General features: G+C 48.9%; 1 protein-coding gene across 1 annotated transcript; it reads left to right on the top strand.

Moving 5' to 3' along the window:
- Window positions 1-4,804: 4,804 nt before the first annotated feature.
- EI90DRAFT_3131467 (uncharacterized protein) lies at window positions 4,805-6,160 on the top strand (the record flags this gene model as incomplete). The annotated part of the gene is made up of 3 exons (XM_039064390.1): window positions 4,805-4,937; window positions 5,007-5,561; window positions 5,619-6,160. 3 exons carry the CDS (start codon window positions 4,805-4,807, stop codon window positions 6,158-6,160), a joined length of 1,230 nt encoding a protein of 409 aa, XP_038910673.1.
- Between the last annotated feature and the right edge of the window lie 10,289 nt (window positions 6,161-16,449).

Below are 16,449 nucleotides of genomic sequence, written 5' to 3'. Positions count from 1 at the left end.
AGGTGAGACTACGCTTTTACCACATGTTGTGTTGTCACTCATGTATCTTCATATGCCCTAGCGTAAAACGCTAGGTAATTAGTTCTAATCTATTAGTTCAACAACGATTGACTGAGCGTAAATCGCTAACATCCTAATAGGTTACGAGCCTAGTTCACTCAGAACTCACCCATGTCGCAGACTACCCCCTCCACTTCTCAGCCAGCCCCTGCCCCCACCACTACAGACAATACCCGTTTCCCCATAACTATTCTAGACGCCAATGGTAAAACTTACTCCAACTGGGCATCAAGGATCCGCGGTGTCTTGAAGATAAACCGGATCTGGGATGTCGTAGAAGATGTGTCAAAAGGCGGCACTGAAAGGCCCCCGGACACTGATCCGACCTTAGCTGACTGGCTCGACAAAGATGAGAGAGCGTTCACCTACTTGAGGTGCTATGTTAGCGACTCCTGCTTGTCCATGATGAGGAACAAACCTACTGCACGTGCTGCCTGGAAAGCCCTCTCTGACCGATTTGTCGGAAAGGACGAACAAGACATGCACATGCTTCACTCTTCCCTCTTCCAATTTCACTTTGACGACTCTAAACCACTGGGTCCCCAATTCCAAGAAGTGGAAGACACGCGCCTCAAGGTCACCTCCTTAGGTCTCGAAATTGGAGACAAAAGCTACCTCTCTGCCCTCATCTCCGCCACCCCCGAATCCTACCACACCATCAAAAGCGTTGCCCTCATGCAAATGAAGAGGAACAACATCGATTCCGAAGGGTATATCGATTACGTCCTTTCGGAAGAGAAACTCCGTAATTCTGACCCAAAGACTATTGCCATGTTTGCTAACTCTGGCAAATCCAAACGTCGCAATGCAGGGAAGTCCAGTGGCTCCAAGTCTGATGCCACCACCCCTAAATCGGTAGTCCGCTGCACTAACCCTAAATGCGGCAACTTGGGACATACGTTCGAACAATGTTGGTCGGAAGGTGGTGGGTCTGAGGGAAAGAAACCGAGGAGGCAGGGGAAACAAGGTCAGAGCTCAGGCGCTCCGAAAGAATCCGCGAAGACGGCGATAACATTTGTGGATGAGGAGAAAGCCTTGGTAACTGAAACGACGGAGGAAGTAGCAAACACACTCAACTCGCTAAACGCGGGGATTACTCCTGATCATCATGCTCGAACTGAGTGGGTGATTGACTCTGGTGCCACTTCTCACTTGTGTCGCAATCGCGACTGGTTTATATCCTATCGCCCTCTTGATGTCCCTAAAAAGGTCGTTTTGGGAGATAAGGATGTGATTTTAGCGCCGGGGATTGGACAGATAAGAGTAGAGTATGACGTCGGGAACTCACAGGAAACCCTCATAATCCGTAACGTCCTCTACTGCCCCAAAATTGCACACAACCTCCTTTCCGTTCTCCAACTAAACCAATCGGGTGCAGGCGCAGACTTCTGGGACCAAAAATGTCGAATTTTCGACTCCTCCAAGAAACTTGTCACCGTCGTGCCTGTGGAAAAGGGCCTCTACCGATGGCCAGTGAGAATCCCCTCCTTATCCACAGCCTTCATCACTTACCCCTATACCGACAATGCTAACGTCGCACGCACCATCACCGCTACTGCATCCCTCGACATCTGGCATGCCCGATTGGGGCACATCGCAAAAGATTCGATCTTGAGGATGATGCGGAGTGGAATGGTTAAGGGAATGGATGTTATAGGAGCAAACGACGCTGATCGATCAACTTACTGTCCCGAATGCGAAGCCGCATCTCATCACCGAAACCCCATTCCTTCCGAAACACAAACCCGCTCCGACCAAGTACTTGGTCGTGTATTCTCTGATGTTTGCGAACTGCAAACAGTATCGAGTGAAGGCTACAAATACTTCATTACTTTCGTCGATGACTTCAGTCGGTACCTCACCATATATCCAATGAAGAACAAATCCGACGCACTCGATAAGTTCAAAGAATTCCTTGCAGAAGCCGAATGTCAAACTGGGAATAAGTTAAAGATTCTCAGGACAGATGGCGGCAGCGAGTACTTCTCTTCCGATTTCTCCAACTATCTCAAATCCCTTGGCATCCTTCACGAAAAGACCAACCCTCAAACGCCTCAGGAAAACGGTGTAGTGGAAAGAGTCAACAGAACCCTCGTGTCAATGAGTGTCGCGATGCTGAAAAGCGTCGAATCCAAAATTGGATGTACCTCTTGGCCATACGCTATCCAACACGCCACGTTCGTAAAGAACGTTTCTCCTCATGCGGCGCTCCCCAACGACATCTCCCCCCACGAAAGGTACACAGGCAACAAGCCAAATGTATCGATGCTACGTACCTTCGGGTGCAATGCAACCCTCCATATCCATCACGACCTCCGACGCAAACTTGACGATCGCTCTAAACCGGGCATCCACCTTGGATTAGCTCGGGGCAAGAAGGCATTTCTTATTTGGGATCCAAAGGCTCGAAAGTTGCACGAGTCGAGAGATGTCCATTTCTTTGAGAGCGACGAGGAGAACTCGGAACGTGTAACGATCGAGGTCGAGTCTCACAACTCCCCGACACATGTAATCGTTCCAGTGGATGAAGATGGAGAGTCGGGAGAAAGAGATGATGATGATGGAGATCTAGAAGAAGGAGAGGAAGATAATGGAGGGATGTCGGAAGTAGGAGAAGCAGAGAATGAAAACTCACCCCCGCTCCAACTTGGACCTGTAGTCCAGGACTCCCTACCCCGCCGCTCAACCAGAATCCCCCATGCGCCCATTCCAGACGACGACCCCCGATATGAGAGATCTTCTTATAATCGGACTCAACCTTCCACTGATTCAGTGAATGTCGCTTGGGTGATGACGGCAAGCATCAAAATACCACGAACGTACAACGAGGCGATGGATCGTCCTGACACGGACTCATGGTTAGGGGCGTGTACCGACGAATTAAACGCGCTAAAGGAAACAGGTACTTACCTTCCTGTGCGCAGAGACGAAGTCAATCCCCACAACGTCGTCAGGAGTAAGTGGGTGTTTGCTTTGAAGAAAGGGGCCGATGGTGAAATAGAGCGGTATAAGGCGAGAATAGTGGCGAAGGGATTTAGCCAAATCTACGTGGTAGACTATGAGGAGACGTTTGCACCTGTGGTCAAATGGTCGTCAATCCGAATCCTCCTCGCGTTAGGTGCCCGTCTCGATCTTGAAATACATCAAATGGATGTGAAGACCGCATTCCTCAACGGGGAATTGGAGCATGAGATTTTTATGCAGCCGCCTCCTGGCTCAGCAGACTATGGGAGGAGAGACATCGTATGGAAATTGGAGAAGAGTCTGTATGGCCTTAAACAGGCCTCTCGAGCGTGGTACAAGAAAGCCAAAGTCGAACTGAACAAACTCGGCTTCTCCTGCTCGAATTCAGATCACGCCGTTTTCATTCTTTCCCAACGCGCTCATTTTTGCATCGTCGCTCTTTATGTCGATGACTTAATGATCCTTTCTAACCACCTTCCCCTTCTTCGAAAGAAGAAGAAGCAGCTAATGTCCACATTTAAGATGAAGGACTTGGGGGAAATTCATTGGTTCCTTGGACTGGAAATCACGCGCGAGCGCCAAAGGCGCTTAATTTTTGTCTCTCAATCTCGCTACATATCCGAGGTTGTCGATCGCTTTGGATTTAGCACCTCTCGTACAGTCTCAACTCCTATGATGCCGAATCTCAAACTCACTCGCCACGAAACCTCTGACCCTGACATCAACACTCGCGAATACCAATCCCGAATTGGTTCGGTAATGTATGCAATGCTAGGAACTCGACCAGACACCAGCTTCACCATCACCATACTCAGCCAATATTCTTCCAATCCAGGAGAAGGGCATTGGGCCGCTATCAATCGTCTACTACACTACCTCAATGCTACGAAACATTTCAAACTGGTCTACGACGGTAATTCGAAGTCTAACGACAAGACTGGCTATTCCGATTCGGATTGGGCTGGAGATCCGAGAGATTCTCGATCTATTTCTGGATTCGTTTTTACCATGGCCGGAGCAGCGGTAAGCTGGAGTTCAAAGAAACAGACGTCGGTGGCGCTCTCAAGTACCGAAGGCGAGTATATGGCTGTTACCCATGCAACTAAAGAAGCGCTCTGGATTCAACAGTTTCTATGCGACCTTAACTTCCCTCCTTCCGACCCAACCACCCTCCTTGTCGACAATCAAGGCGCCATTGCGCTTGCCACCAATCCCGCATTTCACGCACGAACGAAACATATTGGCGTCCGACATCACTTTATTTGCGATCAAGTAGAAGATCACACGATTTCTTTACAATACATCCCTACCGATGATCAAGTAGCCGACGTATTGACGAAGGCTCTTGCATATGCCAAACATTCGAAGTTCAGAACAGCGATGGGACTGTGTGAGTAGCCACATCGAGTGGGTGTGTTGAAATCTTGGTTTTCTTGGGGGTTATAGTGCGCTGTGGCCAACTCACAATGTGATGTTGAGCTAGCGGCACTATATTTCCTTTCTTGGTATTCCTGCTACCAAAGTCAGTGCGCCATTGAGGCGACTGCTTATAAAAGCAGTGAAGAATTTTTCACTTTCGTCTCCCTCAGTTCAACAACGATTGACTGAGGTGAGACTACGCTTTTACCACATGTTGTGTTGTCACTCATGTATCTTCATATGCCCTAGCGTAAAACGCTAGGTAATTAGTTCTAATCTATTAGTTCAACAACGATTGACTGAGCGTAAATCGCTAACATCCTAATAGATTCAAGGGCAGATTAGCACCCGCCCATGCACTATGCTAATTGACACCGGCAGCGAGCTCAACATCATGACAAGTGAGCAAGCTTATGCTCTAGAACTTCCAGTCGATCCTACTGGCACCATGTGGACTCTTCGCGGTGTATCTGGACACCAAGTCGCCTTAGAAGGTCTATGTAGAGATGTACCCATTACCATCAGGGGAATTGAAGTTACCCACAACTTCTTTCTTACGTGAGATACCCTTCATGGAAAGGATATGATTCTAGGTCAACCATGGCTCTTCGGCCACTCTACTAAGATCGAGTATATGCACGATGTAGGGATGGTAATTCAAGTTTGGAATGAAGGCAATCGCGATAGTGGAGCATCTGTCCGCATCAAACTTCCGATTATGAATGCCCCACGAAATGTTTATCCTGTCCAAGCTCGTCGTTATGCGAGAGCTGCCACCACCACATACGACATTAGTACAGTGAGATGTGGGTCAGATCCCCAGACATCAGAGCCGCCACAATTCCTGAGCTGCATTCCTTCGACATTCACTGCACCACAGACAGAACTTAAAGAGCTAAGGCCTGACGGCCTTGATCATGTACTAGCGGACCATAACATGGAAGATCCAGAAGTCCTTAGAGCGCTTAAGAATGCTTGGATACCCTCCAAGATACCCCATGGTCTGGGATTCACGGACTATGTTGAACGGGTCACCCTAGTCAAGGGACTGGGCTTGAACTCAGCTAAGGAAACGTCCACTGAGATGGAATGCTTTCCATTCCCCATGCGCGATTCTGGTCTCGTATACACCTCAAATTGCCCTGAGCCGGCAACCTGAGTGACATCTTTGACAGCACCGCCGGAGCAAAAGCTTAAAGAGCCAAGGCCTGACGGCCTTGACTATGTTCTAGAAGGACGGGAAGCAGCCCATGCTGAGGATTCAAGAGCTGCTGCAGGTCCCTTGGCATTGTCTGGGTTGGATTCCATGGGAATTGTCGAGCATGTCGATATCGCTAAGGGAATGGCTGCAGCACAAGAATTCCCATGCATGCATCATGAGCCCGTTGTTGCAGAGTCGTTGCCTGTGACTGCTCAGAACTCAGAGACTGGATGTACCGTTGTCAAGCCTGAATCAACGGAGGCAGCAATGATAGCTCGCATTGCGCCGAAGTCTTTCACTGGACTTGAAATCTGTTTTCTTGCTAACTTCTTGACTGCTCAAGAGAAGCCTGTTGTCCATGCCGAAGTCACTGAAGTCATACACCCTCCAGAAGGCTGTCAACGCTCCAGCGGGAGCCATGAGGATTCCTTATGCCAATCCCAAGAGCTTAGCCCCAACAGTTATGACAATCGGGTTGAGAATCCAGATCTGGAGTTCCCTCCAAGCCAGCCGTGATGGTTCGGACCGCATACGGTAGACAAGAGACTTCGCAGTGGCGCCCTTGTGTTGCAAGAGTTAGATGGTGAAGAACCAATAATCCGAGAACCCGTTAAGTTTTCCGAAGGTTATGAGGAACCAGACAATGAGGCAAATTATGCGTCCTACACCACTAATTCTAGGCACCCGACGCCACCCAAGCCCTGGGAGCTCAAGGGCAAGAAGCTAGCTGAGTATTGGCAAAAGAAATACGAGCACGTGCATGCCAGAGCCAAGAGTCCAAACCTGAAGCTCCCTCCAAGCCAACGCGGATATGAACTCGAGAGGTTCATTGACACACGATTTCGGGATTTCCGCCATGCCACTCAGCTTAAGGAAGACGGTGACCTGAAGACTTTCCCCCCTGGCCTCCCTGACCTGTTTTATTGGCTATCCTGGGGCAGGAAGGGCTCTTATATTCTTGAAAATTCTTATTCCACGCAAAGTGATCCTGAGCATAAGTTAGAAGTCAAGTTATTATTGGGCAGGCCAACTATCAAGGTTATACACTCAGACAAAAGCCCCATGCTTGTTGCCGCTCCCACCACTGAGACCAGCGGCCCAACTAATGGAAAAACCCCCTTGAAAATAATGCAATGCGAGATCAACCATTACCCCCTGCCTCCCTTCAAGTGCTCCATGGGCTACGGCAACCCTAATGCACCACACACACGTCACTGTAGGAGTCGAGGATGCTATCGACGCCACCTGTCAGAGACCAGGTTGAGACGAGGGAGAGTCTCCATGGCAGAGGGCTTCGGCCTCAGCGACTTATGCCAAGAGTGCTGTGCCAAGTAACACGTCCGTGCCTGTTAGAATCGGGTGGATTCGGACGACTCCGGAGTGGAATCGGAGACTTAGCGTGGAAGGACCTCGGCCTCAGCGACTCAGGTGGAGCGCTGTGCCATTGCTGGTTGTCCTAGGGGTCCCTAATTTCGGATCTAGCAGAGGGAAAGTTATTAGAGACAAGGTCGACATCCCACTATTATGGCGCACGGACTCACCAGCTGCAGGAGATTTTCCACAATTCCCAATCCATCTTTCTTGTTGATAGGTGGCGTTGTAGGCTTAAAAGCCACTCGTCACGACTGTTTTTTCCTCTCTCCTCAGTTACACTATCGTGAACTGAGGTGAGGTCTCTTTTCTTGGTCTCATTAGACCTTTTTTACTTAAAAACATCTTTCATTGTCTAGCGCTGATTTGTACATGCTAGGTAATACCTTTGACAATTAAGTTACACTATCGTGAACTGAGCGCTGATTTGTACATGCTAGTTCTCTCACAAAAGTCTCTTGGGGGAATTCATGTCGATTTCGGACTGAGGTTACAAGTTACTAGGTACATTGTATATAAGGAGGGGTCTGGAATCAAAAGGAACAAGGGTAGGACAAAAGGAGACAAAGGGAGATGGAAAGAGGAACAACACCGAGGGTCAAGGGTTTGACTCAATGGTGTTTCCCAAAGGAGGAGTGAAGGGCCAAGGCCCAAGGAGGAAGGAAGGAGGTTGGGAGTGGGGAATGGCTAGCTGACTGAATAGAAAGGAAGCAGCAGCCCAAATAGGAATGAGGGAGAATAGCGGAATTGAATGGAGCAATGCAATAGTTGCAAGGTCCGACATAAGTCCGGAAAGTCCGAACTCGGAAGTTAAACTCCGGAATATTGGCAAACATAATTAAATGGAATGAGCTAACCAATACAATGGGTATAAGCGGAGGTGGGGTCAAAGTCCAAGGTCGGAGCTAAGACCGGAGGTTCCGGAGACAGAGATGCGAACGGGATTCCGGAGCGGAGGTCCGGAGTCAGGAGCATAGGTTTTGTGTACTCGTTTGGAAGGTGTCGAGGTTGGGGTCGGACCCGGAATGTTCCGGAGTCAGACCAAAGGTGGTGTCCGAGCCGGAGGTGGGATAACCTCTTGGGAGTCAGCAAGGAGAAGGTGATGGAAGGGAAGCAGGGCTCCGGAAGTCGGAGTTCGGAGTTCCGGGAGCCCGGAGCGGAGGTCGGAATTGTATGGATATGACAGTGCCCTAACTTACTAACTGGCAACCAGAACTGAAGGGGGGTAACTCTAGTCGATTTTATTACTGAAGTGTAACCTATGTACAAGTTGGGTATATATAGTTACAGCAAAGATGGGTCCGCAAATGGTGGAGCCGAGCCAAGCCGAGCTAACGGGGTTAAACATCAGCCAACTGAATATTACCGACGAGTCGGGTTACGGGGTTAACGGAAAGGCAGGTGATAACCCAGAAATGGAAAGGAGGGATAGGCCTGAAGGTGGGCTCTGCAGGGCAGGCGAGTGTATTACCCAACAGAGGCAGGAGTGCGCTAGCGGACGTCGGAGCTGTCCGGAAGTCTTTGGGGCTCTGTACTTAGGGAGGTGTAGGTAATAAATTGAAAGGAGGGGGTGGTGACCATCGAGGCGTACCGAGAGAATTGCAGAATACAGGAGCTCCGAGGTTAGTGAAGAAGGAGCGGAGGTAGACTGGAGGGATTGGAGGGACTGGAAGTTGATGGATGGGGATGGATATGACAGTATCCCCTTCTTAGGCCTGAACCCTTGAAGGCCCAGAATTAGTAAGGTGAGGGGAGCTGTACTTACAGAAAGAAAATAATGAGAAAATGAAAATGGAAGTGAGGAGTGGGGGGAAAAGTGTCAGGGCACGGACGGTTATCCGGCCAGCCTGGACCCCTATCCGGATAGGTTGAGTACCTGTAAGCCAATATCTGCATGTGATTTGCCGTAGTTAGAATGCAGGCTGTATTCAATGCACTATTTCCGCTATCATGTCATCCCTCACCCATTATCGCCCCCTTATCCACATGATCTATTCTCCTATCTCATGTCGCTTCTCTATCGGCTACCATGTGTTCCCAATGTAGCCACGCTCTTATGAGTTGCGGAACTCATGTACATATATAAGGCCTTATCGCCAGCTGGGTTGGCCCCCCAGCTTTTACAATGACTAGTTTCCCGGGGAGATTCTTATGTGCAAACTGATGCGCGGACTCTGACAAAAAGGAGAAATGGGAGAGGAGTCGGGGTTCCTAAGGAGCTTCGGGTCCAGGCTTATCTGGGTACCGAGAGTGGAACGCTTCGACGAGGTTGGAGGCATGATCGAGTTCGCTGGCAAGGAGCCATTGTGTCTCCTCATCGGTCCCTTCATAGCCTAGCCACTTGACCAGGTAGAGCAACTTGTTGCATCTACGTCGGTCGATCTTGGAGTCGAGTATCTCCTCGATCTCAAACTCCATCTTGCCTTCGATTTCTATGGGAGGTGGAGGTGGCTGGTGGCGGTTCGGAATGATGTTCAGGATGGAGGGTTCGATCTGCGAGACATGGAATACCAGGTGAATGGCTCGCATGTTTTCCGGCAGGCGGAGAGTGAGGGAGTGGGTTCCAATGCAGGCAATGATCTCGAATGGGCCGAGGTTTTTCTCGGAAAGCTTTTTGGAAGGTCGGGTGGAGTGGAAATACTTGGCCTTTACATAGACTGAGGTTCCTACTTCGAAAGCTGGGGCAGGACTCCGATGGGAGTCTGCCAGGCCCTGATAACAGGTCTGAGCGAGATGCATTTTCTCGCAAAGGAAGTGGTGGAGGGAGTCGAGATTGATGGAGTACTCTTGGGCACGTACTGATGTCAGGTCTCCCTCTGGGTGAACAGTGATGTTTGGATGGTAGCCTTTGTTGGCAAAGAATGGGGAGATGCCCGTCGTGGCATTCGGAGCATTGTTGTATGCGAACTCTGCGAGAGGCAGGAGTTCAGACCAATTGTCCTGCTGGTAATTACTGTAGATGTGCAGGTACTGCTCGAGCATCTGGTTCATCTGTTCGGTCTGACCGTCTCCTTCTGGATGGTAACCAGAGGTGAAGTGGAGGCGGATGTCGAGGGCCTTACCAAGTGAACGGAAAAAATGAGAGACAAACTCCGGACCCCTGTCGGAGGTGACATGGGAAGGAACTCCGTGCTTGGAGAACACATGGAGGAGGAAGAGCTTGGCCAGTTCCGGAGAGGTGATGGTGTCATGGGTAGGGATGAAAATGCACTGTTTGGACAGATGGTCCACGATGACCAAGATGGAAGTGAATCCGGAAGAGGAGGGTAGCTGTTCGATGAAATCCATGGAGATGGAGTTCCAAGGACATTCAGGGATGGGGAGTTGTTTGAGTAAGCCGTAAGGCTTATGACGGGGGACTTTGGCATGGGCACAAGAAGTGCAGGAGGATACGTAACTCTTGACGAAGTTACGGATGCCCGGCCAGGTATACTCACGATGTACTAGATCCAGAGTCCGGTTTTGACTGAAGTGTCCAGAAAGTTGGTGGTCGTGTTTGTCTTGCAAAATGCGGAGACGTAGATCATTAGAATCCGGAACGTAAATGCGGTTGTCCAGCCTTAAAAGGCCTTTGGCATCAATGGACCAGCGGGAATTGGGGAGGTTGGGGGAAGTGAGATGAGAAGAGATTGTGGTATCAGAGGAGAGGGAGGTTAAAATGTCTCGATGAAGAGCCTCTGTGTCAATGAGTACGGCTGCTCGGATTACTGTGGCAGCTAGGAACATAGCTCATAAGGACGCAGTGAGCTGCTCCGAAGTGAAGACTGGTCGGAAGTTCTGCAGATTGACACAAGCATAGTCCATATCCCCTTCTTTGGGATAGACGTCCCAGCGTCTAGTCAACGCATCTGGTTTTACTCCGAGTCTTCCGGGACAGAATCGGACAGTCATGTGGAATTGGGAGAGGAACTCCGACCAGCAGGCTTGCTGACGGGTCAAGAGTTTGGTGGTGGAGAAATACTCAAGGTTCTTGTGGTCGGTGACGACGTCGATTGGGGTTCCTGAACCTTCAAGGTAATGATGTCATGATCGGAACACATCATGAATGGCGAGCAGTTCCTTGTCATGGGTGTCGTAATTGAGCTCCGGCGCCGAGAGTGTTCTAGAGCGGAAAGCGATGGGGCGAATTTCTCTGTCATCACAGCGGATGGACAGGATTCCGGAGATTGCATAGTCAGAGGTGTCGGTTTCTACAATGAGGGGGGCATCGGGTAGCCAATGTGTGAGGATAGGAGCAGAAGTGAAGGCTTCTTTCAAGGTGTTGAAAGCAGAGTGACAATCGTCAGAGAATAGCCAGGGGGCTCCTTTACACGTGAGGCGTGTCAAGGGGACCACAATGTCGGAGTATTGGTGGATAAAATGCCGATAGAAGTTAGCGAAGCCAAGGAAGGATTGGACATCCTTGACTTTATGGGGCTCAGGCCAATCTTGGACGGCTTTGACCTTCTCGATGGACATGGTGAGTCCGGAAGGAGAGAGGCAATAACCGAGATATTCCATAGTGTCCATATGAAACTCGCATTTCTTCGGGTTGGCATATAGGCCGTGTTTGCAGAGTCTCCTAAGAACTTCTCGGACATGCTCCTGATGTGAAGCCATGTCTTCCGAGTAGGTAAGGATGTCGTCTAGGTAGACTACCACAGAAACGTCCAAGAGGTCGGCAAAGATCATGTTGACAAATCGCTGGAAAGCCGCAGGTGCATTTGTGAGACCGATTGGCATGACAAGCCACTCATAGGAACCATAGTGCGTGTGGAAGGAGGTCTTCCATTTGTCGCCTGCTGCAATGCGAACCAGGTGGTAAGCATGCCGGAGGTCGAGTCTGGTGTAGACCGTGGTGCAGCTAGGTGCGTCAAGGAGGTCGGAGATGCGGGGAAGTGGGTAGCGATCCTTTTTGGTGATCTTGTTCAGCCCTCGGAAGTTAATGCAGAGATGGAGGGATCTGTCCTTCTTGCAGACAAAGAGGACCAGTGCCGCATGAGCGGAAGTAGTGGGACGAATGAACCCGGAGGCCAGGTGTTCATCTAAGAACGCCTGGAGGGCCTCGAGTTCCGAAGTAGAGAGAGAGTACATAGTACCCAAGGGTGGGGAAGTGCCTTCCTCAAGGTCGATCTTTAGGTCATGCTCATGGTGTGGTGCCAGCATCGAGGCTTTGCTCTTACTGAACACATCTGCGAACTCGTGATACTCCTTCGGGACGGCCAAGAGGTCAACAGAATCGGTGTGGGATGAGGCAGCCCTCAAGCGACTGTCCTCGGAAGGGATGGTTAGGCTGAAGGATACCGATCCTTCAAGTCGACAAGGCTTCGCAAATGCAGAACGGCTGATGAACTCGATAGATGGTAACGGGGAAGTAGGAGCCTGTGACTGAGGTGCTGGCGAAACATCAGATGGTTGGATGTCGGACAACGGCAGTGGTGCCGGAGACGATTGCATCAAGGCTGAGCAATTTGAATGCCGCGCGTCAGCACCTATTATGGCTCCAAGTGTGCTTGATTGCCTAAATTAATCTAGTGAGATAACGTAACCCCACTGAACAGTCTTATGATAAGAAGTTCAGGGTTAGGCTGCCATGCGTGTGTCTAGTTCCCGTTTATGGGTAAAATGGTATGGGCAGTGCTTCCAAGTGAATTTGCGATGGACAGCGGACAGCACAAGCTGGACGAGCCAACTCCAGACATCCTGTCAGCCAGGCTGAGTGCGTTTTTCTTTTCCAGGAGGTATATAGCACACCATGAACTCGCAGCATCTATTGGCAAAAGTCCCCATCGATTCCACCAAGACAATGTAGCTGGTACACCAAGACCCAACCAGGGAACCAGTTTGAGAGGATGTCGAGAGTGTGAGATTCGGAATGGTAAGCAAACGCCCCATCACAACCTCAAGAAAGAGGTTGCAGCAGTGTCAAAGAGGGTACGAATCAGATATGACAAAACAAAAATGAGGACACACCGCCACTAAGGGTTCCAATTCAAATGCAAGAGATGTGAAGTGGCCGGAGGTCAAGAGGAGCCCAGAAGACGTGAGTGTAAAGTGAATGGGCCCCGGGTATAAGAGAGATACATGTCCGCTGCTGAATAGTTACGAAATGGAAACAACCCAACAAAGTAGAGCACAGAAAAATAGACCTGACAGAATATTGTTGGCCGGACACTGCTGATCTAATTGGTATTAAGCGCCATGAGCGCTGAAGGAGCGGAGCTGGATCACCTTATGTAACCAGTTTCCTACGTCCAATAACGATATTAGAGTTTGTGCTGATTTGCTGTCAGGGCACACCCGCCTGACCCGGCTCCACCCGGCCCAACCTGACCCGGTACCCCGCCGGTCCACCCCTCCTTACCTCCTCCCCCTTTCCCTTCTTCCCCCTCATCCTCCCCTCCTCAGTTTCTCCTTATCTTACTTCTCCTTTATTCTCTCTTTATTCTACACGGACGACTTTCTCTGTATCAATGTACAACTGACCCATCTGCAGCGCGCCCACCATGTACCCGGCCCGGGCACCTCAGGCGACTTCCCGCTGTGCCCAGCACGTGCGCCTGCACCGGATACCCTCGGGATCTCCCACGGAGACACCCGGGTGGTTACGGCTGTGTGCGAGGGTGACGTGGCACCCGTCATGTGATCCAAGCCGCATGTATATAAACGAACCTGAAGTGGGAACCGAAGAAGTAGCCTTCTTCTCAACTTTCCACTTCAGGTAAGTAGTACAATATTTCTCCTTTAATAATAATAACAACTTTCCACTTCAGTCTAAGTGGCCAGGGACCGCTGTCCCACATCGGGCCTGTCAGTACGCACGCCCGATCCGCCCCCCGCCAGGCTCTCGGTCCCGGACGTTATACCCGGACCCCCTCGACCCCGGACGAGTCCCTGACATTTGCGTACTGACCGTGTTTTGGTTGCCAAATATATGATTGTTCACTGTCTAAACAACAATAAACACCCCCCAACGATCTCACCTGATGTATAGATCGTCTACGGATAAAATTCTATATTGACTTTACTATGATTTCTAGTCAATATTACACCTATATTTACCACTTTTCAGTAGGATGTGATTTTCCTGATAATTTACTGAAGGAAAACTGCTAATAAAATAATTCCGCAATAAATGTTACTCAATACAGGAGTGACCAAACTGCTCTTTCTATCGCTTAGAGTGCGTGCTAGTTATCTAGCAGGTTCAGGATCGCTCACTTTTCTCCTGTGGTGTGATAACCAAGTATTGCTGAGAGATTATTCAATTAAGAAGTCCCTCCACCAAATTCTCACTAATTCTCACTATGACACTTTTGTTCAGCTGTGTCTAACTGACCCTAACTCATGCTTAGAGTGACGTGTTAGTTTTATATTAGCTAACAACTAATATTTGCTTTTATCTTTTGGAGCAAACGAACCAACCACTGGTGAGGAGAATTAAACTTTTATTTCTACCTGAGGTTTGAGAGGGGGCAGAAGCGGTGGCCTTTTATGCTTTTCAGAGGCCTCTCTACTCCCACGCCTCGCACTAGTTACATGTGCTACATTTGTATTATAGATAGTTCTAGAATGATATAGGGGGTTGGGCTGTGTAAGCTTAATAATGGACTTAGGACATGACTCAGCAATAAGTAATTCATTTCTTTGTCTTTTGGGCCGATCTCAGCGGGATCTTGTAGCGCTGAAGCTATGCTCTACACCGCCTTAATTACGAACGGTTATCTTTAGAAATGACTCGGCTATAAAGGAACTTTCTAGACTGTTCTCTAATTGACCCCTTTTTGTGAAGCCACATCATTACTAATGTTCTAGAGCCTTCCCAATTAATTAACTGATCCGCGGACTTCTGAATCACTTCATGCTTATGATCCGAGATCCAGATCATCAATCATTCCTTTGTTCCGATTTATTTGGGCTTAAAATCAAAAAGTTTTGATGAATCATGGGAAAATATACAAGATCCGGTTTTTTAGCATTTTCTCCTCTTCTGATGCGATCAAAAACTGTCCGCCCGCGCCGGGGAATACTCTATCATATGGTATTCGGTCCGCCAGACTCCCGGGCGCCAATATATTTCCCTTGAGTCACATTACCTTTTGTAAGAATTAGCAAATAAATATATATGAATTATAAGGTGTTTCGCCGTTTGAGCGATATCTCCGTCAGTTTTGAAGCTTTTAGAATGAAACAAAACCGTGGATAAAGTTAAGAAACAGTCCTTCCAGATGGTAAAAAGATTACAGTCAAAAGTTTACTGGTTCCCGAGATATTTACATTTCTTTCCCAATGTTCCTTCTTATTCTGCCGTCTATGTGCTATTTTCTTGTTGTAGGGATATATTCTTTGAATATTACACCTATGTCAAGTTCTAGGCATGATTGTAGTAGATTAAATCTCATACTACATGGGTGTAGATATTTTATAATGATCTTCTAATGTCTGTCCAGTCTCATAAAGATCATGAGATCTGTTAAACATCTGAACTTGTCACCTGTTCGTTGACTATTCTGATAGATCATTGTTTTATTCTTTGAATATTATTTCTCCTACAGCGCTCATTTATTATGTCGTGATACTTGTTGTTAAAATTTCAGTACTTCGTCTATTCGTTAGAAGATGCACCGCTGTATTGATAGAGGATGAGAGGCACGCTTTTAAGGGGTAGAAGTGGCTAAGGAGGAAGTGGCGATGCATAGGGCAAAGGAACCAGGGGCATATAAGTTGGGTGGCAGGCGCCTTGAATGGATGCGCTTGTTATGGAAATGGGAATTTCCCATTTTAGACTCTTATGGGTTCTGTATCACATGATTTGTATAGTAATAGAGTTTATCCAATCATTAATCAACAAAAACCCGCTGCCACACTACCTGTTCAACAACATGTTAAACCATCTGTGAAACCACCTGTAAACCCCTATGTCCAACCCCCTTCCCTATTCCTGTGCCAGAACAGACGAAAATGGGCGCCTCCAGCCCCATTTTTGTAACAGCGCTCCTTCAACGCTTGGCTGCGGGCCTGGACATGATGTTGGATGGCATTTGATTAGTTGAGGGTGCTGAGCCAAGGTATCTGGACAGTGTTCTTACACCAAAGGAGACACATCCCAAGGGGAGAGGGGAGCCTGAGCCTGAGCCTGAGTATGCCTGTCGTATCATCCCTAAATGTGTCCTCCATATTGCCCAGCAGCTTCACGTGAGCATCCTGAACACCAAATATGTTCATCGTTTTGTTCCCATTTACCAGGGTCTGTCTGACCCACCACTTCCCACCAACCTAGGGGGCCTTGCGGAACACGCCGCATGTATCGAGTTCTATATCGTTAGCTTGGGAATATCCTCGCCTGCGAAGGGAATATGGTCTTATCTGCCTATTGGCGGTGGTCTGTATCGCATCAGCAGCTGAGCAGCTTGGGGTGGGAGGGCTGGGTTCTGGATTACCTTGCAAGTACTAGC

Source organism: Cantharellus anzutake, assembly GCF_015039405.1.
Source record: "Cantharellus anzutake strain C23 chromosome Unknown EI90scaffold_77, whole genome shotgun sequence".
In the NCBI taxonomy this organism is placed as follows: Eukaryota; Fungi; Basidiomycota; class Agaricomycetes; order Cantharellales; family Hydnaceae; genus Cantharellus; species Cantharellus anzutake.
Note: the sequence above shows the minus strand (reverse complement) of the source record. Positions and strands in the feature narration are given on the sequence as shown.